Genomic DNA, 25,082 nt, shown 5'->3' on the forward strand with positions numbered 1-25,082 from the left:
AGTTGGGGGGGGGGAGACCAAGAGACACATTTATTTCTCCCAGTATTTAATCCCAAGTACTGCAAAAAAAAAAATTAAGTAAGCATAGTGTATTCTCCTATCCATGGAAAAGTCCCACTACTAACCTTAGACCCTGTTAGCTCCTAAGTCAGAGTTGGTTTCCCACCCCATCCTGAAGGTCAAAGAGATTTTCATTTGACTGTCTTGAGCTCTCTGTGCTGGGTTCCACGAATGAATCTGGAAATTCTTTTCATCATTTCCCCCCAGAATATTCTAAAACCAATTAGAAGAAATAGGACAATCTGTGGTTTCTTTAATGTCAGGAATAATAAAGCCTAAAATAGTAGCCTCCACGGTGGTGACAAGATGATTCATTAGCACTCAGAGGAAATGTGTTAGAACTTCAGCCTACATATTTTTATCTCACCCAGTGTTTTGGGTCTGATCTGCTCATCCCCAAAGATGTAGAGAGTTTAGAAGGGGACTGGATCGTGGGGGTGCTCTCCTTATCAGGGTGAGGTCAGCAGCTGAGTGTGTTAATAGGGTCACTGTGAGCGTGACCTTGAAGGGTGTATCTCCCGCCCTGGCTTCTCCTTTGCCTTTCTTGGTCCTGGCTGCCTTGAAGGGAACAGCTTCTTGTCTGCGATCCCCCTTTGCCATGCTGGTTCTGCCTCGGAGCTGAGACTACAGGCCAAAATAAACCTCTTCTCCTTGGAGCTGTGGGTGTAGGGTATTTTGTTTCAGTGACAACACAGTGACTGAGACACCCTTGGTCAATTTTAAACTGTCAAGTTGCTTTAAAGTTTTGTACTTATGATTATATATATATAGCTAAAAAACAAATATACATTCACATATCAAGGGAAGTGTTTGAACTTTTTGGGGTTTTTTTGGTACTGGAGATCGAACTTACAACCTTGCGCTTGCTAGGCAAACACGCCAATGAGCTAAACCCCCTGCCCTGAACTTCTTTTGATAGATTGATCAGAAAAGTTTAGGGAGCCATGAATATAGACTACAGCAGATTTCAAGAAAACTAACATCTAGCCAGCTGCTATAATCCCAGGATGGTTATAATCCTGGCACTCGAAAGACTGAGGCAAAGTGATCAGCTGGAGACGGAGGCCAGCATGGGCTACACAGTGATTTTAAGATCAATATAAACTACACAGTGAGACCCTGACTCAAAAAGAAAACGAAAGAACAATAATAACAAAAGCTAAAATAAAAAACCTTGCCTTTCTGTGAGTTAGGGCAGTTGCCTTGGAGAATGAGAGAGGAATCAAGAAGCCAAACCACACTTTTCCTTGAACTAACCAGTGAGTAGGTGGGCTGGGAGGCAAGAGCAAACCTTCATCCATGACTCCGTAAGCAGTGGGCTGATGTGGAAGAACTCAGGCTGAGCTGATAGCAACCGGAGTAAAAACAGTAACTTAATGCTTGCATTGTTTGACTGACTTTGCAGGCCTAAACCTGGTAGTCTGAGCATCTATTTGGAAAATAGCAATATGCACTGTAGCAACTGTTGAGGATTTCCTTCTGTCTTGTTTTTGAAATCCAGTGTTTTGTTCCATTTTATAGTTTTGTTTTATTTCTGTATCTGGTAACTTGAGCAACTATTGAAGGTAACAACATGCAATATGACATCCATTGTTAAGTTCCTATCATTTTGTTTTAAAAACCTATATAGCTATTATTGTTCTTTGTTGTTTTTGTTTTGCTTGTGTTATTGTTGTTTTTTATTTGTTTGCTTCTTGATTTTTCAGTTATTTTTATCTGTAAAATCTAAAAAAAAAAATCCTAAAATCAGAACTAAGGTACATATAAATACCTTCCATAAGTTAATTGTTCTTCCCAAAGCCACTAACAGCAGTTTTTAAAAAAATCAGGAAAATAGGAGAAAAAACACAAAGGAAGAAAAATGGTAGTTTCAGCTCAATGAATAATTAAAAGTAGAAGGGAGAGAAAAGACAAAGTGAAACAGGTAGAAAAATTTTTATAATTAAAAGTAACAATAAAAAATGAAAGCCCCTTGTAAATATTGACAGGGTGGCAAAATAAAAAGTCGGAATAATCCACAAAAAGACCTCGAACACGAGAGCTGAGTCCTAGCCCATGCTGTCACACAGTCGGAGGTGAGAATGCGGTTGATCTGGAGATGGGTACCACTCGGTCTGCCTTACTGTGCTTTCTCCGTATAATATGAAATGAGTAAGGAAAAGACTCTAGCTCATAGGATTGCATATCAAACGAATTGTTTTGTTAGGATTTGAAAGGCCAGTGTATTTCTGTTATTTATTTCCTTTTATTTTAAATTGAGCTGCTGAATGCTTTATAGATGTTAAAGAATAAAAACCAAATGAAATTGAAAAAAGAATTGGAAATTCTGTGATGCTGTACTTGCAAATGCAATTTTAAAAAGTCTACAGATTCATTCAGAGCTTTTAAAGATACAGCAGATAGTGATTTATTTGCCAGTGCGTGGAAATCTTGAGCCCTTTGTAGTTGTATAAGCTAAATGATCAAGTACAAATAACTACAAAGAACCTATGCTTTAGAACTTCTAAAAAGTCTTTCAATAGCTAGAATAAAAGAAATTTACAGCATTAAAGCAATGACCTTTTTTCTTTATAGTTGAAAGCTGAATTCATACCATTTGGAGCAGCAATAATTCTTAGCAATGTTCTAAATGATCAATAAGTTACATTTGAAAATAACTCTTGCATTTCACTGGTATTTTAAAGATTATTGCTAATCATAACTCGAAAAGTCTGACCTCTTGGGGCTGGGGATTTAGCTCAGCGGCATAATTTTTCTTTTTCTCCCCTGCAAGCAGGCAGTCGTGAGTTCGATCCCTGGTATCGATGAAAAGAAAAAGACAAAAAAAAAAAAAAAGAAAGAAAAGTCTGACCTCTTGGGGCTGGGGATTTAGCTCAGCGGCATAAGCGCCTTCTTTGCAAGCACGTGGTCGTGAGTTCGATCCCTGGTACCAATTTAAAAAAAATATAATAATAAAAAAAAGAATCTGACCTCTAAGAAAAGCATGTTTTGTAAGAGTTAAAAGCCAAACCAAATGTTGTTCTGTTAGTAGCCGGGTGGCACAGAGAATGAAGAGGTTTCTTGGAGATGAGACTTAGTCTGCATACGGGGAGGCCCAGAGCCTCTGCTCTGTGTGGTACTCCCCTATGCTACCATGGTACCCTAAAATGGTTTACAAGCAGCAGCAAATACAGGAAGATTTACCGTGGTACAGTGTATGTCAAACACAACACACATCATTGTTCTGGAAGCAGGCAGCAGGTAGACATGAAAATTCAACTAAAAACTAGGATACTGATGTATCAGAAAAATTATTATACGGAAGGAACAGAATTAACATCAGAGGGACTGTCCAGCAAGAACACCCAGCATTAGGGAGTCTTCAGGGAAACCGTTCCACACTGAGAAATCTTCAGCTTTTATTTACACTATCAGAGAAAACAAAAGAAAAGCAGCCTGGGAAGCAGTTTGTCAGGGAAGGACGATGACCAGACAAAACATACTCCCCTGCTTTCAACTTCCTTCTATCCAGCTGTGCTGTCCTTAACACGTTGTGTGCAAACACACATACTTCCACAGTTCGACCACTCATGTCTTTTTTTTTAAATTTTTAAATCTCAAGATAGTAAGATACAACAAAGCAAGACAGAACAAAGCCAATCAAGACAATGCAGCAAAACTGGTACCAAACTTCAGAGCAGGATACCAGGAAAACAATAATAGGTACCATAGTGTTATCTTGTTATCTTCACAACAGTTGTCCATTCAGTCTGGCATAGCTAAATCAAACCAAAAACAGAACACAATAAAAACAATCAAAACAGAATATTGAACAGAGCAAAACAATTAATTAGAACAAAGCAAAACAGTGAAAATAGTATTGGCCTTCAAAGACAAGATAGAAGGAAATCCCACATGTTTGCTATATTGCACGTGGTCATCCTCCAAAGAGATGCTCAGACCTCTGCTCCCCAGGCCTACAAAATCAGCCGAACAGCACAAGCATTTGGTTGCTATCAACCAGCTTAGATGCTGTCAACTCAGGCGGACCTCAGAACCCTCTGCTTGCTAAGGTGTGTGTGTGTGTGTGTGTGTGTGGCGGGGGGCGGGGGGTCCCCAGCCTGCAGGTCAGTAGACTGTGCTGCTTACCGGGCAGACTGGATCTTTTATTTCTTGGTCAGTCCCCCAAGGCCCAGCATGGTGGATTCTTGGGAGATGCTGGCTTTTCTCTTTCTGGTACGCACAGCTTGCGCTGCTTACCAGGAGACACTCTGTGTGCTTTTGCCCCACAGGTTCCTTTCACAGCTTAACCATCACTCCTTGGCCAGGACCAACTTTACCGTTTTCTGCAGGGGAGAAAAAGAAAAATTATTGTTAGGCAAGTGAGGTATTATATATGCAGATAATCATTCACTGATTCATCAAATAGTCACTGCAGATCTATCGCCAAGCAATGTATTGGAGCGGGAGATCAATTTGTGAAATTAAGAAATCCACCTCCTATGGAATTCACCATAATTTATCTCCAGATTAATGTAGTAATACCCAAAGTATCTAAGACACATTTGTGTATGTTTATATACATAATTATAGATTCATGTATATGAATCTACTACTACACTACTACAAAAGTAAGAATTACTTAGTGTTTCACTAAGATTATTGTAAGATATAAATGATTATTCTTTTAAAAAATTGCAAAACTGCAGCCACAAATGTCTTTGAAAACTCCATGTTTTAATTACTTTGCTTGTTGCTGAGACAAAACACTAAATGCCAAAGCTGAGTAAAGAAAGGTTTACTTAACTCAAAGTTTGTAGAAGTTTCAGTCCATTATTGGCTGGCTCCAAGACAGGGTGGCTCTGCAGAGAAAAGTTAATGGCAGGCTGAAGACAGCAAAAGCAACATTAGGAGGAGGACAAGATCCTCTCTTCCCTTATACTATATGCAGCTACCCACCTTAGGTGGGTGTAGCACTTACACCCTTAATCCTAGTCAGAACTATGGCAAACCAAGCAGCAGACTGATTTACTAATCACACATCCCAATATCACACAATCTATCTTCTAAAAAAATCTATGATAAAACCCCTATGACTGCATGAAGTTTTGGGGGGACATCTAAATACAAATCATAGCATTCTGCCCCTGGTTCACCAAAGACTCATGCACCTCCCTTTATGTCAAAGGCATTTAGTCCATCTTCAAGAGCTGCCAAAGTTCTCTCATTTAGCATTGCTGAAAAGTCCAAGTCCCAAGTCTCTTTTGAGATTCAAGACTCTTAGGTGTGAGCCCTTCTACAAATAAAAAGAAAGTTAAACACTTCCAACATCCAGTGGTGCAAGGTAGACATTTCCACTTCAAAAGTTACCAATGGGGATATAAAGGAATGGGAACAAACCAAGACCAAAATCTAGCAGGACAAACATAGAGTTCCACAGTTCCATATGTAGCATTTGAGGCATTTGAGACAACCTGTGGCAAGGTATGAACTCCAAAGAGCTTGGGTGGCTCCACCCTTAAGGCACTTCTGGTGATTCCAACCCCCTTGGCCTTTTTCTTGGGCTCGCTCTGCTCCCTCTTTGCTGTTTTCCTCAGATGATCCACTTTCCTGGCTTCTCCAAACATGTGGGGTCTCCACTGCACAACTGGCTTCACTTTCAGTTCCCTGCTTCCCTCTCAGGGGCACACTGCCTGGCCTCCCAGGTCTTCCTAAGTCTGGGTGGAATCTTTCTTGACTCCACAATTCTTGTATTCTATATGTACCTAAAACCAGCGGTGTGTGGATGATGCCAAGGTCTACTGCCAGCAGGAGCAGCAGCCAGGTTTCACTCTCTCTTAGTTTACCTGAATCTCTGAGCATTCTGAATCCAATCCTGAGGAACAAATTCTCCAGACTATAGCCCTTCTGGAACATACTGTTCTGGGCTCTTTTCTCAAAGCAGTCTTTTAGTTTTACAATTTTGAAGCTACAAAGGGTGGAGTCCTGCTGCTGTTTGTGATGCCCTCAGGCCATCTTTTCTATTTTCCTGTTTCTTCTCAATAATTAAGATCACTGCTGTTCTTTGTAATACACAGCCTTACTGGAGCTTCTTTTTCTGGCCAAAACTGTTGTACCCTAAGAAAATAGCTTTGTTATATGTGTATTATAGCAAACCTGTATAGGGGCTTACTAAATGTGTTTGTTTTATCCTTTTTCCCTAACTGATATGTTAAGGGACCTAATTGATCTGTTGAGCAACACTCTCCTCTGTAAAGAATTGCAAGAATCTCACCTAATTGATATGTTAACCATTGTTGCTCTCTACAAACTACAGAAGCTGTGCTAAAACAAGCTAACAAGGGTTGTTAATCACTGCTAAGAGCCTCTATTCTCTGCTAAAGAGCTAAGGAAAACTAGAATGGCAATTAACTTACATTTGTTTAAAGTAACCTGCTTGTGTGCAGAGAGATTTGCGTGTGAGTTTAACCCTTTACCCTGACCTTGACACATTACCGCCGTTTTCTGTTCTGTATGGCGCCTTATTGCCTCCCTCTCCCCTCACCTATCTATCTAGGCCATAAAGAATTTGGGTTTCTGGTGACCTCCCCCTGACCCGGTGATGATCTGTTGTAAAATGAGCCTGCCCCAATTTTAAGAACTGCTTAGCTTAAACAAATTACCGGGTAATACTATGGCCCAAACCCCAATCGGTGCTTTCCTTTTGTTCTGTATGTATCAAATGAGTTAGATATCAGGTCTTCATAAAACTTAAGTTCCAGCGTCTCATAACTTGTGACCCCTTCGCACTCACTAGCGAAGACAAGCTGTCCTGAGATAATTAACTGTCCACTTTCTTCTCCAAATATTGCTGCAGACGTGCCACTCTGAGATAATGTCAGTCTGCAGGATGGAAATAATTTTTAAAAAACACCAGAAACTCCCTAGATTGTCAGAGCTAAGTGGACAGCAATACAGTTTCCAGACTCGGGTCAACAAGTTTGATGGCTCTACAGGTTTCTTTGTTTCTCTCCCCCCGCCCTTTCCTCCAGCCCCTTTTTAAAGTCCTCCCTTCAGCTCCTAGGGGACAGTCTCCAAATTGGCTCCCGGAGACTGGTCGCCAGGCCTGGAAATAAAGCCTTTGCCACTAAATTTTCGGTCTCTTGCCTCCTTGGATTTTATACCGGGGCTCAAGTTATAACAAAAACCACAATCATTCTGCTGGCCTTTTTGCTCTTGATTCTCAACATAGATCTGGCTAAAATCCCCTAACAGCGGTCATATTGATATAGGGAAATGAAACTTCTGACCTACTATGTCTGCAAGTTTGTGTTCTCTAAAATCACAGAATGAATTTTAGGAACAACAGAGGTTAAGAGTAGAATATATTTATTGAGAGAAAGGAAGCTTCCATCTGAAGAGAGACAGAAGGGGTCCTCAGCGGGTTGCCAAAGACTCTGTCTTTTCCAGGGACTTTTATAGAGCAAACCATGAGGTGAGATGGGTCTGAAGTGGGGGAAGACTGGGGTAGATGGACATAAGATGGGACATAACTATAGTTAGCCAATAAGATGAGTAATTCAGGTAAAATTGATTAGATTGGCGACCAATGGGGAAGCAAGTCATGTAGAAGTGGGCATTCTTAAGGAGCAGTGACTCTTCCCTAGGGGGATTGGATTGTGACTCCAGGCTTCCTCAGGGTGCTAGGGAACTAATTAGATATCAGTCTTTTAGGATGTGGATGCATTTGTTTGATCCTTTGTCTTGAGGCCTGGCCCACAGCAGAAGGTGTCTTCTCCCTAACAGTTGTAAGGTACCTGCACTGGCTCCTTCGATGACCTAGCCCTGTCTCACTGCCTATAGTATTTCTAACTAACTCAGCTGCCTGAAACACTACCACTGCCTCAACATTATACTGCTTTGAAATTTCTTCTGCCGGATTAATTACTTCTCTGCCCTTAGTCTCAGTCTCAGGAAAAATGTCTGGCACAAGCAAAATGTAGACAAATTTTCTGCCAAGTCACAACACACTGTCTGAGGTCCTACTGGGGATCTGGCCAAGATCCCCAATTGCCCAAACGAATGTACAATGAAAGCTTAAATAAATGAGACAAGTGGTATGATTTTAGGGCTCCCAAAGGATCAAAACCCTCTAGCAGAGTTTGAGATTCTTGGGGCTGAGAAAAAGAGCTTCTCTGGGTGACGCATCTTTATTAGGAAGTGGGATACCAAGGAATGGACAGGATCTGAGCAGGACCTAGAGAGTCATCTCCACAATTTCTCCAAGTGGTATTCTATGCTAATTTAAAAGAACTGTCTTATCTCCACAATAACATTTGTGGTAGAAAACAGGCTGCAAGCTCTATCTTGTTAATTGGGGTTGGAGCCAGGTATCCTCAGCTGTGGCCTCATTTTGCCCTTTGAGGCATCTCTTTGTTCTCTGGTCAGCCGTGCTGCAGCCCTGCATGTGTGTTCAAGTTCCAGCTTCACCGGCTCCCAACAGCAGGGGCCAGCAGCCAATGCAGTCTTTCTTCCCAGTACAAAACTTCTGAGCTTGTTCTTTACCAGCAGGAATTCTATCAGCCTTCTGGTTCCTGAGCTCTGACCAGAATCTCTCATACAGACAGTGTAAGGTGTCCACCTCTACTTTTTCAGCTGACATCTCCAAACCTTTCCAAAATTTTCCCAGAAGCTCCTGAGCCACGGGGTCAGGTACAATCAAGCAGCAGCTTCACTTCAGCTGCTAAATTCTATATTAGCTACTATTCTCATTGCTGAGACATAACACCAAATGTCCAAAGTCAAGGGAAGAAGGCTTACTTGTCTCACAGGTTGTAGAGGTTTTAGTCCATAATCAGGTGGCTCCAAGATAACGTGGCTTTGCAGAGAACAGTTCATGGCAAGCAGCAGATAGCAAAGCACAAGAGGAAGAGGACAAGACTCCTTCTGTCCCTTATGTTATGGGCAGGCTACCTGCCTTAGGGTAAGTGTTGCACTTACACCCTTAATCCTAGCCAGAACTATTACAGACCCATCAATGGACTGATTTATTAATCACACATCCTTAATCCCAGCATCACATACTCTAGATTCATTGTATTTTTATTGTCTTTAAAATAGTACTTAAATTAAAATGAGGATATGAGGGGTCTCTAATCAAATATAACTGATACCTTATAAAAAGAAATTAGGACAGTGGTGGCAAACCTATGGCATGTGTTTTAATGTGCTTTTCTTTTTAAACAAAAGATGCTAATGTCTGAGTTTTTTCTTAACTAAAGTCTGTTCTCAGATAAAATTGAGTACGGGTGCTTTGCAATAATTAAGTGGGTTTTAGGTTGCAGCTTGACACTTGCTCTCTCAAAGGCTTGCCATTGCTGGATTAGGACACATGTGATAAGAGGGAAGATCACATGACAACACAGGGAGAAAACGGCCTCAGAAAAAAACACGAGGAGAAAAGCCTCAGAAGAAAACCACCTCTGCTGGCACTGCGATTTTTAACTTCTCTACCCCAGAACTTTTTAGAAAATAAATCTGTTAAGCCACTCAATTTGAAGAACTTTGTAACAGCAATCCTAGGATTCTAGTATTGTACTGTACATTACTGGTAAGATAGGAAACTTTTATTCAGCTCATAAGAGTGCTCTAAGTCAAATAGAGAAAATCTTTTACAATCTGTAAAGGACTACATACATGTAAGCAGTTGTTATTTACCACATCATTGAAAAATCGAAATTGATGTAGTGTTCTTGTTAACACTGAATTTGATGATCCTTTAGTAGGACAGAGATTCAGTACCTTTAGGGAGATGCGGAGAAGGAGATTTCTGTAGGACTACAATAAACACAAATGATTTGCAGGGAAAAAGTGATGAAATGCAAAATGATTCCTTATAGTCATGCAAATTGTTAGGCAAGTATTTATGATATCTAATTTGTACTAAGCATTTATTAAATATCAAGCAAGATGGCAAGTACTTTTTACTGTGATACTTGGGACTGAACTTAAGACTTGATGCCTGCAAGGCATAACCTTGGTCCTTTTTCACACAGGATCTCACCAAGTTGCCCAGGCCAGCCTCAGACATGAAAGACTGGGCTTGCAGGCATCTGCCATTGTACCTGGTGGCAAATATTTCTCATATGTATTCTCTAATGAAACTTTGTATTAACCCTATGATGGAAATGCTGTAGGTGTGTGTGTGTGTGTGTGTGTGTGTGTGTGTGTGTATGGGAATGTTTATATATATATTTACATATATTTTCATCGCTTACATGTGTCTTTAATATGACCATTTGTCTATATGTGGCCAAAAAAGATTAATAAAAATGCCAAACTACGAAGTTTATTTTCCTAGTGATGACTGTGGTTTGCCTTACAGAGGAACAGTAACACTACCATGGATGAATACATACCCACACTATTTCCTTACTCTCACCTCACTGCATGCACATAAATTACTCTAAGAATGTGTCCACTGTTCTTTTGAGGTAGGACAGAAGAAAAAAAGGTAAGTAAAAAGGAGATAAACAAACAATAATTTTAAAAATTGTAGTTTTAAGAAGACTTCCGTGACCCAATAAAAGTCACCCAAGCTGATCCATATCATTGATCCCTTGGTTAAATTTAGACTCCTTTCCTTCCAAATTATCACATCCAAAATTCCTCAGGAATACTGAAAGTTTATAAATTGACTTAAGCGAGAAAATAAAGGGCACGAACCTGATCCTAACATAAAGGAATAAGATGAAAGAATTCAAAGAATGTTTAAATGATCTATTTAAAAACAAACAAACAAACAAGCAGCCGGGCATGGTGTCACATGCCTGTAACCCAAGCACTTGGGAGGCTGAAGCAGGAGGACTGTAGCAAGTTTGAGACCATCCTGGGCTACAAAGTGAGTTCAAGGCCAGCCTGAACTACATAATAAGATCCCGTCTCAAAAACACAAAAACCAAACCAAACCAAACAAAACAATTGAGGCGTCTTTTTCCGGGGTTTCCATGCCCTGAAGAGAATAAATGTTCCCTCATTCCAGGAATAAGGTACACACTCTGTTTCAGCGTGCATCTTTTAATTTCTGCATAATAATACCCTTCCCATACCTCTTACTGACTAGTCCTAAAAAGTCTTTTCCTGTGATAGAAGTCAGTAAACCTGCAAATTTATTCTCTAGGGAGGGTGGGGAGGTTCCCATCTCAGCTCTTGTGTTTCTTTCAGCATATTGAATACATTAGCGCAGACCTGTGTAAGCATCCTGGGTTTAAGAATCTCAGTAGCAAATAAAAAGAAAAGCCTTATGCTTTAAGGAGGAAATGGAAAAACAAAACTATTTTAGTAAACAAGAACATTTGTAGGCCTAAAGTGATCCATACTGACCACATTTGGGAACAAAGCTAAGAACAAAAGGAGAGCTTGAGTATCATAGTTATTTGTGAAACTGAAAAGTACTTGCAAGAGATTAAAGCTCCCGGAATGCTCAGTAACGGGGAGTGCAGCTGGTTAGCATTTTATGGCCTCCTGGCTCAACAGAAAACATACAGCTTTTTTTTTTTAAGGAAAGGAGGAAATTGGCAGATGGATAAAATGAGATTTCTATTATGTCAGTTTTGACAACAGAAAAATAGAACAATAAATGACAGTAATCCACCTCAAGTGGTGTATTTTAGTCTAAGAATAATTATGTCTTTTCTTTTACTTCTATTCTCTAATTCAAAAAGCACAACACCATTTCCAGCAAGTGGAGTTTGGAGTATCTATGATGGAAAATAAGTATTTCCTTCCAGGTAAAGTCTACAAGGAAAAAATATAAATTTATAAGTAAAACATAAAATGAACTGCATTAAAAGGCAATCTCACCTCCAAAAATGGAAGAACATATGTTAATTAGTTCAATTTAGTCATTCTAGTATGTATATATTCCAAAACATGTACATGAGAATATATACAATTTTTATTTTTCAGTTTAAAAAAACTATTTGAAAAAATAAAAATTTAGGAGGAGAAGTTTGGCAGCACAAGCACCTAAGCACCTGGCTGGCAAGCACAAGGTCCTGAATTGGATTCCCAATACAAAAACAACAACAACAACAGCAAAAACTTTGTGGATATTGTTGTACTCTAAGAAAATAGCTTCGTTATATGTGTATTATAGCAAACCTGCAAATTTGGCTTACTAAATGTGTTTTTTTATCCTTTTTCCCTAACTGATATGTTAAGTGACCTAATTGATATGTTGAGCAATAGTCTCCTCTGTAAAGAATTGTAAGAATCTCACCTAATTGATATGTTAACCATTGTTGCCCTCTACAAACTACAGAAGTTGTGCTAAAACAAGCTAACAAGGGTTGTTAATCACTATTAGGTGCCTCTATTCTCCGCTAAAGAGCTAAAGAAAACTAGGATGGCCCACTAATTTACACTTGTTTAAAGTAACCTGCTTGTGTGCAGAGAGATTTGCATATGAGTTTAACCCTTTACCTGACCTTGACACATAACCGCCGTTTTCTGTTCTGTATGGCACCTTATTGCCTCCCTCTCCCCTCACCTATCTATCTAAGCCATAAAGAATTTGTGTTTCTGGTGACCTCTTCCCGACCCGGTGATGATCTGTCATAAAATGAGCCTGCCCCAAATTTTAAGAACTGTTTAGCTTCAAAGAAATTACCGGGAAATACTATGGCCCAAACCCCAATCAGTGCTTTCCTTTTGTTCTGTATGCATCAAATGAGTTAGATATCAGATCTTTGTAAAACTTAAGTTTCAGCTTCTTGTAACTCTTGACCCCTTCGCACCCACTAGCGAAAACGAGCTGTCCTGGGATAATTAACTGTCCACTTTCTTCCCCAAATATTGCTGCAGATGTGCCACTCTGAGATAATGTCAGTCTGTAGGATGGGAGTAATTTGAGAAATACCAGGAACTCCCGAGATTGTCAGAGCTAAGTGGACAGCAATTCAGTTTCCAGACTCAGGTCAACAAGTTTGATGGCTCTGCAGGTTTCTTTGTTCCTCCCCCCACCCTTTTCCTCCAGCCTCTTTTTAAAGTCCTCCCTTCAGTCTCTGGGACCCAGTCTCCAAATTGGCTCCCGGAGACTGGTCGCCAGGCCTGGAAATAAAGCCTTTGCCACCTAAATTTTTGGTCTCTTGCTTCCTTGGATTTTATACCGGGGCCTGAGTTATAACATTTGGGGGCTCGCCCTGGATGGAAGCAAGACCCCAGACTCATTTCTGAACATTTGAAAGTAAGTGCTCTGGAGGATTTGTTTGGGCCGCGGTCAATTTGTAATTTTGAGGGGACGCCCTCAATTTGGGAGCGGGAACCACCCGAGGACAGAGTCAGTTGGTTTGTCAGACAAATTCTGTCTGTTTGTGACTCTGCCCCAGGTGGGGAACCGCTCCGCTTGGAAGGGGACGCCCTTAATTTGGGGAGTGAAACCTCCCGAGGACAGAGTCAATTGGTTTTTGTCATTTGTGACTCTGCCCTGGGTGGGGAACCACTCGGTTAGTTAAATTTGTTAATTCCTCCAGGTCCCAAAATTTGACTAATTTTTGAGCAAAGGCCATTTTGCTGCAGCTTGTCTTGCCTTGTCTTGTAAGTCTGTTTGTGTGTCCATTTGTTCTAATTGTTCTCCTTTTGGTTACCCCAAAGCTAACAGAACATTCTCTCCTAGAAACCCCTTCTACGCGAGCCAAGAACGGACTAAGGGATTTAGATACATATGTTCAGAGTTTTTGTACTTTTGAATTATTTGCCTGTTTAAATTTGTTACTAACTTAGGGTCTTGTTGCCCATTTCTGTTGCAGGATCCATATGGCTTATTAGATTCAAGGTTCATAATAAGAAAAATTATTTCCTTGAGCTTACCAAACTGTGCAAGAAACACCCTTTGTTTGTGTCTTTAATGTTGTGGTGCCTTGTTTAATATGTAAGTCTTCAATTGATTGCTTGCAACCTCGGCATGCGTTTTAAAAGGAGTATTTTTCTTTCTGGTTAAAATGTAAACATATGTGCACATATATGTGTATATTTATGGTTTTTAAGAATCATATCAACTTTACCAAGTGAAAACCAGGTCATACTGTAATTGAGCCAGTTAAAGGTTATAGTTTTTTTTTTTTTAAAAAACCAGCACTTTAATGTGATAAAAAGACATAAAATAAATATGTTTTAGACTACTAGAAGGTGACTTCAAGGGTTTTGTTGAAAGTTATAATGTTGTCTGAGAAGTGAGAGAAAAGGTAATTGACTGGTAATAGTAAAAAGGAGGGACAAAGAAAGTGGTTTGTCTTCAAGTAAAAATGTCTGCTGTGCCAGAATGTGAAAGAAGATAAAACTTGGAGGTATATTATAAGTTATAGAAAGCTCGAGATAATGTGAATTTTATTTGTCTTGATGTTATAGTACTGAAAACAGCAGGTTTGACAAGAAGTAAATGTGTTCAAAATTTGACAGTATTAGATCAGTTTTGGTAGATTTATTTATAAGATTCTAAACCTTTGCTGCAAAGTGTTTCCATTAATATGAGATTATAGATGATAATAGAGATAAGATATAAGTTCTTGCATGTGCTGTGGACATCTGGGAGATTATATGGCACAATTTTGTTACCTATGAAAAAGCCTCTTTTTGTTAAGTATGTAATTTCAGTAAAATGATGGCCTGCCATGTGGCACCCTAGAACAAAAGGTGGTGTGCCATCCAGAAAAAGCCTGCTCTCTGATCTGGAATGCCAAAACCATGTTTTCCCTTTGTCCCACCCCGATTGGACATCCAGAGGTAAGGAGGTTTCCCTAGTATCGCCAATTGTTGTCTTTGCAACTCAGTCGGCCCCACATGTTGCAAGAATCTCACCTAATTGATATGTTAACCATTGTTGCCCTCTACAAACTACAGAAGTTGTGCTAAAACAAGCTAACAAGGGTTGTTAATCACTATTAGGTGCCTCTATTCTCTGCTAAAGAGCTAAAGAAAACTAGGATGGCCCACTAATTTACAGTTGTTTAAAGTAACCTGCTTGTGCGCAGAGAGATTTGCATATGAGTTTAACCCTTTACCTGACCTTGACACATTACCGCCGTTTTCTGTTCTGTATGGCGCCTTATTGCCTCCCTCTCCCCTCACCTATCTATCTAGGCCATAAAAAATTTGTGTTTCTGGTGACCTCTTCCCGACCCGGTGATGATCTGTCATAAAATGAGCCTGCCCCAAATTTTAAGAACTGTTTAGCTTCAAAGAAATTACCGGGAAATACTATGGCCCAAACCCCAATCAGTGCTTTTCTTTTGTTCTGTATGCATTAAATGAGTTAGATATCAGATCTTTGTAAAACTTAAGTTTCAGCTTCTTGTAACTCTTGACCCCTTCGCACCCACTAGCGAAAACGAGCTGTCCTGGGATAATTAACTGTCCACTTTCTTCTCCAAATATTGCTGCAGATGTGCCACTCCGAGATAATGTCAGTCTGTAGAATGGGAGTAATTTGAGAAACACCAGGAACTCCCGAGATTGTCAGAGCTAAGTGGACAGCAATACAGTTTCCAGACTCGGGTCAACAAGTTTGATGGCTCTGCAGGTTTCTTTGTTCCTCCCCCCACCCTTTTCCTCCAGCCTCTTTTTAAAGTCCTCCCTTCAGTCTCTGGGACACAGTCTCCAAATTGGCTCCCGGAGACTGGTCGCCAGGCCTGGAAATAAAGCCTTTGCCACCTAAATTTTTGGTCTCTTGCTTCCTTGGATTTTATACCGGGGCCTGAGTTATAACAGATATAAAGAAGACATGACAAAATTCATTGTAATGATGAAAAAATTCTTAACATAAACTATAAAAAGCTCTTAAAAATCCAGAAAGGAAAAACACCCCTAAATATTCCTGTCCAGAAATGAGCAAAGGATATAAAAAAGTAACGCAGGAGAAAACACAGACTCATCAACATGAAATCACTTAATTTCAATAAAACACTGATGGTAAATCTAGGGTGTGTGTGTTACTGTTTTTTAAAACAAAAGATACTAATGTACAATTGTTTGTTGTAAACAAAACCTCAGCATTCAGGTTTAATTGCAGTGAAGGCACTTTGAAAGAAATGAGTTGATTTTGGGTTGCAGTTTGGTATCTGGTCTTGAAAATGTTCCCCATTACTGTAATAAAAAAAATCCAGTACAAAATTATGTGTCATTTAAACCTATTGTATTAGAAAAGGTATTTTTAAAAAGATTTCTGAGTTAGTAATTTTCCCTTGCAAAATTTATTTAAAGGAAATAATGAGATCAAAAGCATATGTGCAAGTAGATCATTACATATTTGTTGATTCATTACATATTATATAATAAAAATTTATAGAAATATTTTAATACTAAATTTATTGAGATGTTGTGAGATTAATACAAGTTACCTTTGGCTGCAGAAGCCAATTACAAGGTGTGCTTAAAGTGCTGGCCATTAGCTTCCAGATATTCATTAGTGCGGAGAACTGCTGCTTGAGTTACCTTGGTTGTTGAGATGGCCTCGCAAGCATTTTCAGTTTTTTCTCTAAGGGCCACCAGTGTACTGGGTTTTCTGAAATCCATGACAGTCTCAAGGGTCCACCACATGAGGGTACACCATCTGCTGAAAAAAAAATCTACTATTTTTCTTTCCTGAAATATGTATACATTTTTTGGGAGACTGTTGCTTGGTAACATTTTGGGGATCCAAGCACCAAAAATGACCTTCGAAGATACATTCCATAATGGATCCAATCTCTAAATTGAGATGGAATTATTTGATATGAGATTTGGTTACCAAGACTTTTATTTATTTTTAGAGGTTTTAAAAATTATTATATGTTTGCAGTTCATGCAGCTTACAGTCATCTTTGGTAGTGGTTACACATATGTACCACAGCCTGTAGTTTTTTTATCCCCTTTGCTACCCTCCCTGCCCCTCCCACCTCCTTCAATGCTGTTTTCCATTCTTGTTGATAGTATTAAACTCATGTCGTAGCATATAATGTTTACATTAATTGAGGTTATTTGGTTCTCGCACATGGCAATCTTGATTCTACTGATTTTCTCTTAACCTCCTCCTCACCTTTTATGTTTTTCCCCCTTGGACCACTTTCCTGTTATGAAGAGGTCCATCTCCTTGTCCCCTCCTGGCCATCTTTTATTATTGTCTTTGTACTCTCTTTCAAATGAGATACCATATGGTATTTAAGCTTGTGTATCTGATTTATTTTACTCAAAATTATATTTTTCAGGTGCATTTATGTTTCTACAATGTCTCAGGTCTGTCACTTTTATAGTACAGTAATATTCCATAATACACAGATACCAGTTTCTTTATCCTATCATCAGTTGATAGGTATATAGGTTAGTTCTGGGAGTTAGCTAGTAGAAGTGACCAAGATAATTATCTAAATAAACCTTAACACTAATTTTGCAGTTGAAAAAATCCTAACGCTGTGATTAAACATACATCTGAATCTCAACCGCGCAAAGTGAAAGTGCAATTAGCAAACCTTATGGAAGTATTTTGTTGTATTTTGTGTATTCATCCCACCCAACAATTTCAAAAGTTTCTGGGTCAGCACACGGTTATCAATGAGGACTGGAGTTAAAACTATGCACCGAAGAAGCCTCACAAACCTCGTCAACGGTTCAGAAAGGCCCTCAGCACGCCATTTTAAGAACCGACTCCCACACAACACAAACTAAGAGAAAACGCTGAGATTCCTTCTAGATCTCCAGCCAATGGTTGCGCTTCTGCTCACCCTAGCAACTCCTGGCCAATGGTCGGAGCTCTATCTTTTGCGCCGCTACCGTTCCTTTTTAGCCAATCAGAAACGTTCTTTAAACGCCTTGCGGCACCCAGCATGGGACAACTGCTTCACTTCCCGGCTCCAGTCCCGGGTGGCTACGGCCGTTGCCATAGCGACCATTTTACGTTAACTGGTTTGTAGTTTTATCCCGGTGGCTGCGCGGCACCGGGGGACTCTTCCCCGCTCCTCCTTGGCTCTTGGCGTCCGAGACGTTTCGGCGAGCCCCGGGAATCTGGCCTGGGGATCTGCGTAGCTGCGTGGGGGCGGATGGCTGCCGAGGAGGACGAGGTGGAATGGGTGGTGGAGAGCATCGCGGGCTTCCTCCGGGGTCCTGACTGGTACATCCCCATCTTGGACTTCGTGGAGCAGAAATGTGAAGGTACAAGCTAGAGTCCAAACCAGTTCCCTCTGCCTGCCTCACGCCGGCATCTGTAGGGGGACGTCCCTGGAAACCGCGTCTTAGCTCCGGCCTCCGTCCCTTGGGCCGGGTTAGAGCCGCTCGCGCAGGTGGATGGCGTTCGCTCCGCGGGTGGCACGTTACAAATCTGAAATTGGGACGGTCGAAGCTCCCAGCCTCCCGACCCCGGCTCCAGGGGCCAAACATTTTAGCCTTTCGTCCCATATTCGTTCTTTCACGCTATGCAGCACATTTCTGCCCTCGGCAAGTGGACTGTTTTCGTTGGGCCTTTTCAGCAGCTTCCCTAGTCGTTTGAGAGGAGAAGCGTCAGTTTGCCTCCGCGTTCCTTCTTGGTATGTCACCCTGTGCAGTCCCCCTAGGGAATGAAAAATTCCCCCCTGGCGACATTGACATCCAGAAGATGTGTTCCTGCATGCAGCAGGACCGAGGCTGGCAGTCTCGGTGGCCTGTATGCCCCTTGTGTGCTCTCTCAGCTGTCCCATTAATTGGAGGGGCATGGGTGGGTTTTCTTCTAACTGATGAGGCTTTCCCATGTGCTCTAACAGACACTTTGTGGGAAGACGCCTCAGCTTTCTGATCAGTTCACGCTTGGGAGTTCTGAATTTAGTTCTTGCAGACCAATTGGACTCATTCACAGAGAGGGAACCAGAAACTGTCGTACAAACCAGTGTCCAGTCATTATCTAGTTTATCTGGGCAGTAATATCCCCAATCGTTTGAATGTCGGTCTTACGCTGGAGGGGTTAGATTTGCTTGTAAGGATCAGTGGGAGCTGCAGTCCGTGGGTACAAGCGGAAGGGAAACGAATTTTCGTGCAGGACCTGCATCATAACGGAACGTAAGCAGGGTGAGTTTGGCCTGCCCAAGGGTTAGATCTGCAGTGACTTACTTGAGATAGTAGAGGAGATTCAGTTACTAAAAAGATTTATCCTTAAAAAATTATCCTAGCTAATCTTTTAAGATTTCTTTCAACCGTAAGATTCCATGAATTCAATAAAGGTGAAATTTAATGCGACCACTGAAATTTCTTTTGAAATGAAGGGTGGGAATCACCTTACTTTTTTTTTTTTTTTTGTCTTTTTTCCTTTTTATCGGTACCGGGGATCGAACTCACGACTGCCTGCTTGCAAGGCAGGCACTTATGCCTGCTGAGCTAAATCCCCAGCCCCAAATCTCCTTACTTTTTAAGGGAATCTCCTAATCCTCCCACTTCGGCTTCCCTAGTACCTGGGATTATAGGCATAAAACAACCTTGCTTGAATGTTTATTAGATTCTCATTATAAAATACTAGCTACTAAATGTTTTTTCAGGTAATTTTAAAGGAGATTAAAAAACAGAATTTTTAAAATTTGTATTCCTTTAAAGATTTAAAATGCTACGTTGAGACTAATAACACATGCAGAATTCTGACCTCTTTTATTATGTTCTATTTATTTATTTAAAAGTAGGAAAATTCTTTGGACAAAAGGAATAGGGAATAGGAGTAGTTCCTGAGAGACAGGAGGGACCCTGTCTGACCTCTTTTAAAAGAAATTTTGTCACTTATTGATGTCATGTTCCTGGCTGAGACTAAATGCTGAAATAGAAAAAAGTAAATAAAAAAATAAAGCTCACCTTTTTTATTCCCAAAAGCCAAAAGTGACGGCCGTCAGAACTTACATACCTCACTGTGTAATTTTGTAGAGAAGCAAATTCTCAGCTGTGTGTACATGTACTGCAGTATTTTAATGTCAGAGCTACTGAAAACTGCTTAAAGTAGCTATTGTATTGAATGATTGTGAAGTGTTACGTGTAACAGATACAGGATTACAGGAAGTAAAATGCAAGTGACACTTCAGATAACTGCACTTCACAGACTTGGGGTTATCCGTGCACTATACTTGCTTTAGGTAATTTAAATATTAATTTTGTACCACTTTGTCACATCAGCATTTGCTTCAACAATTATTGAGTGTCTTTGGATCAGAAGCAGGAGATGGAAAGACGAAATAACAAAATCCTGTGCTTAAGAAATTTATAGGTAATACATGCAGGTAAACAGGATAAAAACCAACATATCAGATGCTATAATAATGGTAAGCACGGAATGTTGTGTGTTGTGAGCTAAGAGGCAGGAATCTAGCCAGCCTAGAGCGGGTTATGGAGAATGTGACACTTGGCAGCATCGGAAGAGTTGTGGGATGAAGTAGAGGCAAAAAGCTAAGGAAAGGCTTGAGTGAGGACGAGGGGTTTGAACCTTCGCTTTGGAGATACTCCAAATGGTTGTGTATTGCTAGGATGGCAAAATTCGGATTTTGGAATGGTGGGGGATGAAAGTTGGGATCTAATCTTGCAGAATCTTGTTTGGTCTAAGGATTTTGTACTGATTCTCTAAACAAAGCACTTGTTCAGTTTTAAACTGAAAGTTATAGAAGTTAGCTTTGTATTTTAGGAAGATTGTTCTGGGAGAATGAAACATGTTTCTGGTTTATAATTTGTGAATATGTTGTTCCTATTAGACTCTATCCCTCCCTCTCCTGGTACTGGAGATTGAACACCAGGACTTCGGGATTAAGCTATGTCCCAGTGCTTTGCAGTTTTACTTTTTATTTGGAGACAGGGCTGCCTTCGAGCATTGTGATCCTCATGCTTGAATCTCCCAGAGTGCTGTAACTGCAGACATATGCTACTACTACTATGTCAGAAGATTGTAGCTTCTTGAGGGAATGTATGTTTTTTTTTAGGGGATTGAAACCTATACTTATTTGTATATTGATCTGTGGTAACAAAAATGACCTGATCACTTTCAGTAAAATTTGCATTAATGAAGTTCCAGTACAATAAAATAATCTAGGGACTGTTGTAAAAGGGTTTAACATTTAATATTAATTCATTAAAAGTTTATGAAGAAATTATTGCCTTATATTATTGATTAAAAAGTGACAAATTGCTTTGTTTTAAATATAAGGTAGTTTGGTTTTGAATTTTTTTCTTTTCTTTCCTTTTTGTCATTTTGAGACAGGGTCTCACTTTGCTGTTCAGAATGGCCTTGGGCTCACTTTGTAGCCCAGGCTGGTCTCAAACTTGCAAGGATCCTCCTGCCTCAGCCTCTTGAGTGCTGAGATTATAGGAGTGTGCCAGCACACCTGGTTATTTTCTTGAAGAGAAGAAAAAAACTTATTTACAATCAATTTATATATTTTATATGCATTTATATGTATTCATATATTTTTTTTTAAAAGAAAAAACTACAAGAATTCAAAACTGAAGAGGTAGGTACTCAGAATGATAGTTCTTTTTGTAAACAGTAGGTTTTTGTGTTAATGAAATGATTAGTTTTTTTTAACTGTAATATTTTTCTTGTAAATTTAGTTTTTGATGATGAAGAAGAAAGCAAATTGACATATACAGAGATTCATCAGGAATATAAAGAACTAGTGAGTATTTTTAAACTGATTTTTAAAAAGGTAATTGGGATATTAACTGTTGCTTGTCTAAATTTAAAAATGGCTTTTATTTCATAAAATTCTTTAATTTTAGAAATATGCAGGCAACTTTAATATTACTACTAATTTATCAGACTCCAAGAATTCTCTGAAGCATCTTATTTTATGTATTTTGTATCCCTTCTACCCTAGAATCTAAGGAATGGTTTGACATAATTGTATCTGATTTTTAAGTTTTATTCTTAGCTGTCTGATGCCTGCAGAGAATGGTTAGTTTTTTTCTGTATTATGGCTGGCTTTAGAGTTGTGCCACACTGAATTTCATAATCCTGACTTATATCTAGTATATGAAAGAAAATTTCATGTGATTACCTGTAAAACAATCAATCAACCAAACAAAATATCCTTCTTGTTTATTTTTGGTGGAGATAGTATTACTTGTATATATTATAATATTATGTAGATTAACATTGGCAAGAATACACTTGATTTACTTTTCTGAATCAATATTAATAGGAAAACTATTATTTAGAATTTTTCTATGGAAATTATCAAAATACAACTTTTTCTTTTTAGGTTGAAAAGCTGTTAGAAGGTTACCTCAAAGAAATAGGAATTAATGAAGATCAGTTTCAGGAAGCGTGCACTTCTCCTCTTGCAAAGATTCGAACATCACAGGTTTTTGTTTTTGTGTTATTTTATGTAGTTATAACAAAAATTCCTAGGGTTTCACTTAAATTCAGAATGTTTGTGAAAATACAATATTTTAGATACTGTGAGAAGTAAAAAAATAATTCATTATATACAGGTTCTTTTTACAACAGCTTCGACATGATAATTTGAGGCATTAGTAAACCAATGCAATTAAAATGAACTTTCAGAGCTTTAATAAGATTGTAGGGTTTATTAAAATTACTTGTTTTATTTATTAGCTCTCTGATAATTCTGTAGCTGGCTTTAGTTGAGGCACAGTTTCTAGTTCTTGGGACTTTTTTCTTGAAACTGTTTTTATTGTCTCATTAGTTTTTCAGTAATGGAGAAGAGGATAGCATGTATATTTGTAACTGATGTTTTGGAGAGCTTATGCTGCTTGATATTGCATACCCTGGCATGTATTATCTTATGTAATCATTATGGGACCTCCTAAGAAACGGGCACTGCTTATCTTCCAGCTATAAATGAGGAAAGTAAAGCACAGAGATACTGATGTAGCAGCACCAATCCAACCAATGTAGGAAACCTGAGAGCCCTGCTCAGAAGTTGAAGACGGGAATGTATTGCTGCTTCCAAAGTGCTACTCTTTAAAAAAAACTTGCTTGGCTCCTATCCTCTACCAACTAAACTGTACTTCCTTAGCAAGATGAGGATTGTGATATGTAATCCCAAATTCTATTTTCAGCCTTGATTTCCTGCTACAGTTCAATACTTAGGAGCTGCCATTATGCTAAGCCACTCTTTTTTTTCCTCTTTGTTTTTTTGAGACAGGGTTTCACTATGCAGGTCAGGCTGGTCTTTAACTCACGTTGTAGCCCAGGCTGGCCTCAAACTTGCAGTGATGCTCTTTCCTCAGTCTCTCGAGTGCTGGGATTACGGGGTGTGCCACCATGCTCACCTGGGCCACTCGTTCGTACGAGCATCTGTGTGTTGGGCTTTGCTTATGCTATGCTTTAACCTAGAATAGTGGTGGCCAACCGATGGCACGTGTGCTACAGCAGTCTGTATCACTGAAAACTCTAAAAGTTCAGCATCACTGACAGAACGTACGGTCTCCTCATTTCCCCTCCCTTCCTTAACTCAGACAGTTCTTACTCCTCTGGGCTTGGCTGAAATGCTGCTTCTTAAGGCAGTTTTGCACTCTCTCTAGACAGACTGCAACTCATTGTACATTACAAGGAACTTTTACCTAGAAAAGTTTGGTACTCTGCGCCTTGAATTATTTGCCCCATTAGACTCTTAAGTATTTTGAGCTATTTTTGGTATCTTTCATTACTAGTTCCTACTTTAGAGATAAGAGCTTAGTTTCTAAAAGGTAATTCACAATGAGTGTTTGTTAACTGGCCTCAAAGAGGTCACTTTGACTACTGTTTAATGCAGCCCCTTCCTCATACTGTTTTCTTTTGCACAGCTTTCTTCTCATTTGATGACCATCTCTAAAATTAAAATTTAATGTTATTGAGGTATCCAACTAATGTAAACTCTTTAATAGTTAATAACTATATAATGGAAATATTTCACAATTCACCACTAGCTTTTATTAGCCTTAAGAAATAATTACAGATAATTCTCTTCTTTTTAGTGGAGTGGGAATAATTTGATTGAAAATTACAGATGATCCTCAGTATGAATTTATGTCCTGATGAGCCCATCATATTTGTCTTGGTTACTTTTTTCTTGTTGCTGAGACAAACTACCTGACACCCCAAGTTAAAAGAGGAAAGGTTTATTTAGTTCATGGTTTGTGGAGGTTTCAGTCTGGCGCCACGGCAGGGTACTATGGCCTAGGGGCAGGAGTTCAGGGTGGCAGAAGACAGCAAAACAACAAGAAAAAAGCGGGGAGAAGCAAGCTTGTCTTTCTCTCATGTTATAAGCAAGTTACCCCCACCCCAGTGGGTGTAGTACTGACACGTCTCTGTGCCCTCCTCTTGCACAGGATGAGGATGTTTACAAGGTAAGGACCCTGGCCCTCTGCTAAGTTGCTTGTTAAACTTCTAAACTTCTCAAATTGACAAAATGTATCAACCAATATTGAAAGTCAGAAATGCATTTTATGATCTAACCTGCCAAACATCCCACTTTAACAGCATAGATGCAGTAGAGTATTGGTTATTTCCCCTGTGACTGCGGTAGACTTGGAGCTGTGGCTTGGTGCTGCTCAGTATCAAGAGACATTATGGTAATATATATTGGTGGCCTGTGAAAAGATCAAAATTCAAAAGTCAAACTGTGGTTTCTAGTTCATGTGTTTTGCTTTTGTCCTATGGGAAAGTGGAAAAACCATAATCTGTAATAATATATACTCCCACTCATCTTTTGTTTGCATTATCAGGACTCTAAATGATTTGTTAGTGTAGATGTTCATAGCTTTAAAATACTGTTTTCAGGTCAAGAGCCACACACTCCTGCACACATTCTTTCATTTTACCAGGCACATTTTGATTTGCTTAGAGTAGATTGGTGGTACATCTTGTTACATAGAAGGAAGCAAACGTTTTGAGACGGACTTAGTTTGGTTCTTTTGTTTTCTAGCTGTAAGATGTTGAGTGAAAGGTTTTATTTTAGTTTTACCTTCTTAATCTTTTGTTTTTCAGTTTTCACATTTATGTGTAGGGAAGTACCTACTTTTGAAGGTTTTTTTGTAAAGGTTAAGGCATGTCAGAAACTGTTGTTATGGCAAGGCCTCATGTGGTCATGGGGAGGCAT

At 39.4% G+C, this 25,082-nt stretch overlaps 1 protein-coding gene across 2 annotated transcripts in view; it reads left to right on the forward strand.

Moving 5' to 3' along the window:
* The first annotated feature begins 17,842 nt into the window (after positions 1-17,842).
* The window catches only part of Cfap36 (cilia and flagella associated protein 36), a 28,541-nt gene continuing 21,301 nt past the window's right edge, over positions 17,843-25,082 (forward strand). Inside the window, exons 1-3 of one of the 2 annotated variants that reach the window (XM_013150075.3) lie at positions 17,843-18,198; positions 21,589-21,653; positions 22,239-22,340. In XM_013150075.3, the coding sequence (XP_013005529.1) occupies positions 18,087-18,198; positions 21,589-21,653; positions 22,239-22,340 (279 nt within the window). In that variant the 5' untranslated portion in view covers positions 17,843-18,086. The remainder of the gene's footprint in view (positions 18,199-21,588; positions 21,654-22,238; positions 22,341-25,082) is intronic. The other variant, XM_003467463.5, reaches the window with a different exon arrangement.

This window comes from Cavia porcellus, unplaced genomic scaffold, assembly GCF_034190915.1.
Source record: "Cavia porcellus strain 051 isolate PalLab524CR breed Dunkin Hartley unplaced genomic scaffold, mCavPor4.1 scaffold_18, whole genome shotgun sequence".
Lineage (NCBI taxonomy): Eukaryota > Metazoa > Chordata > Mammalia > Rodentia > Caviidae > Cavia > Cavia porcellus.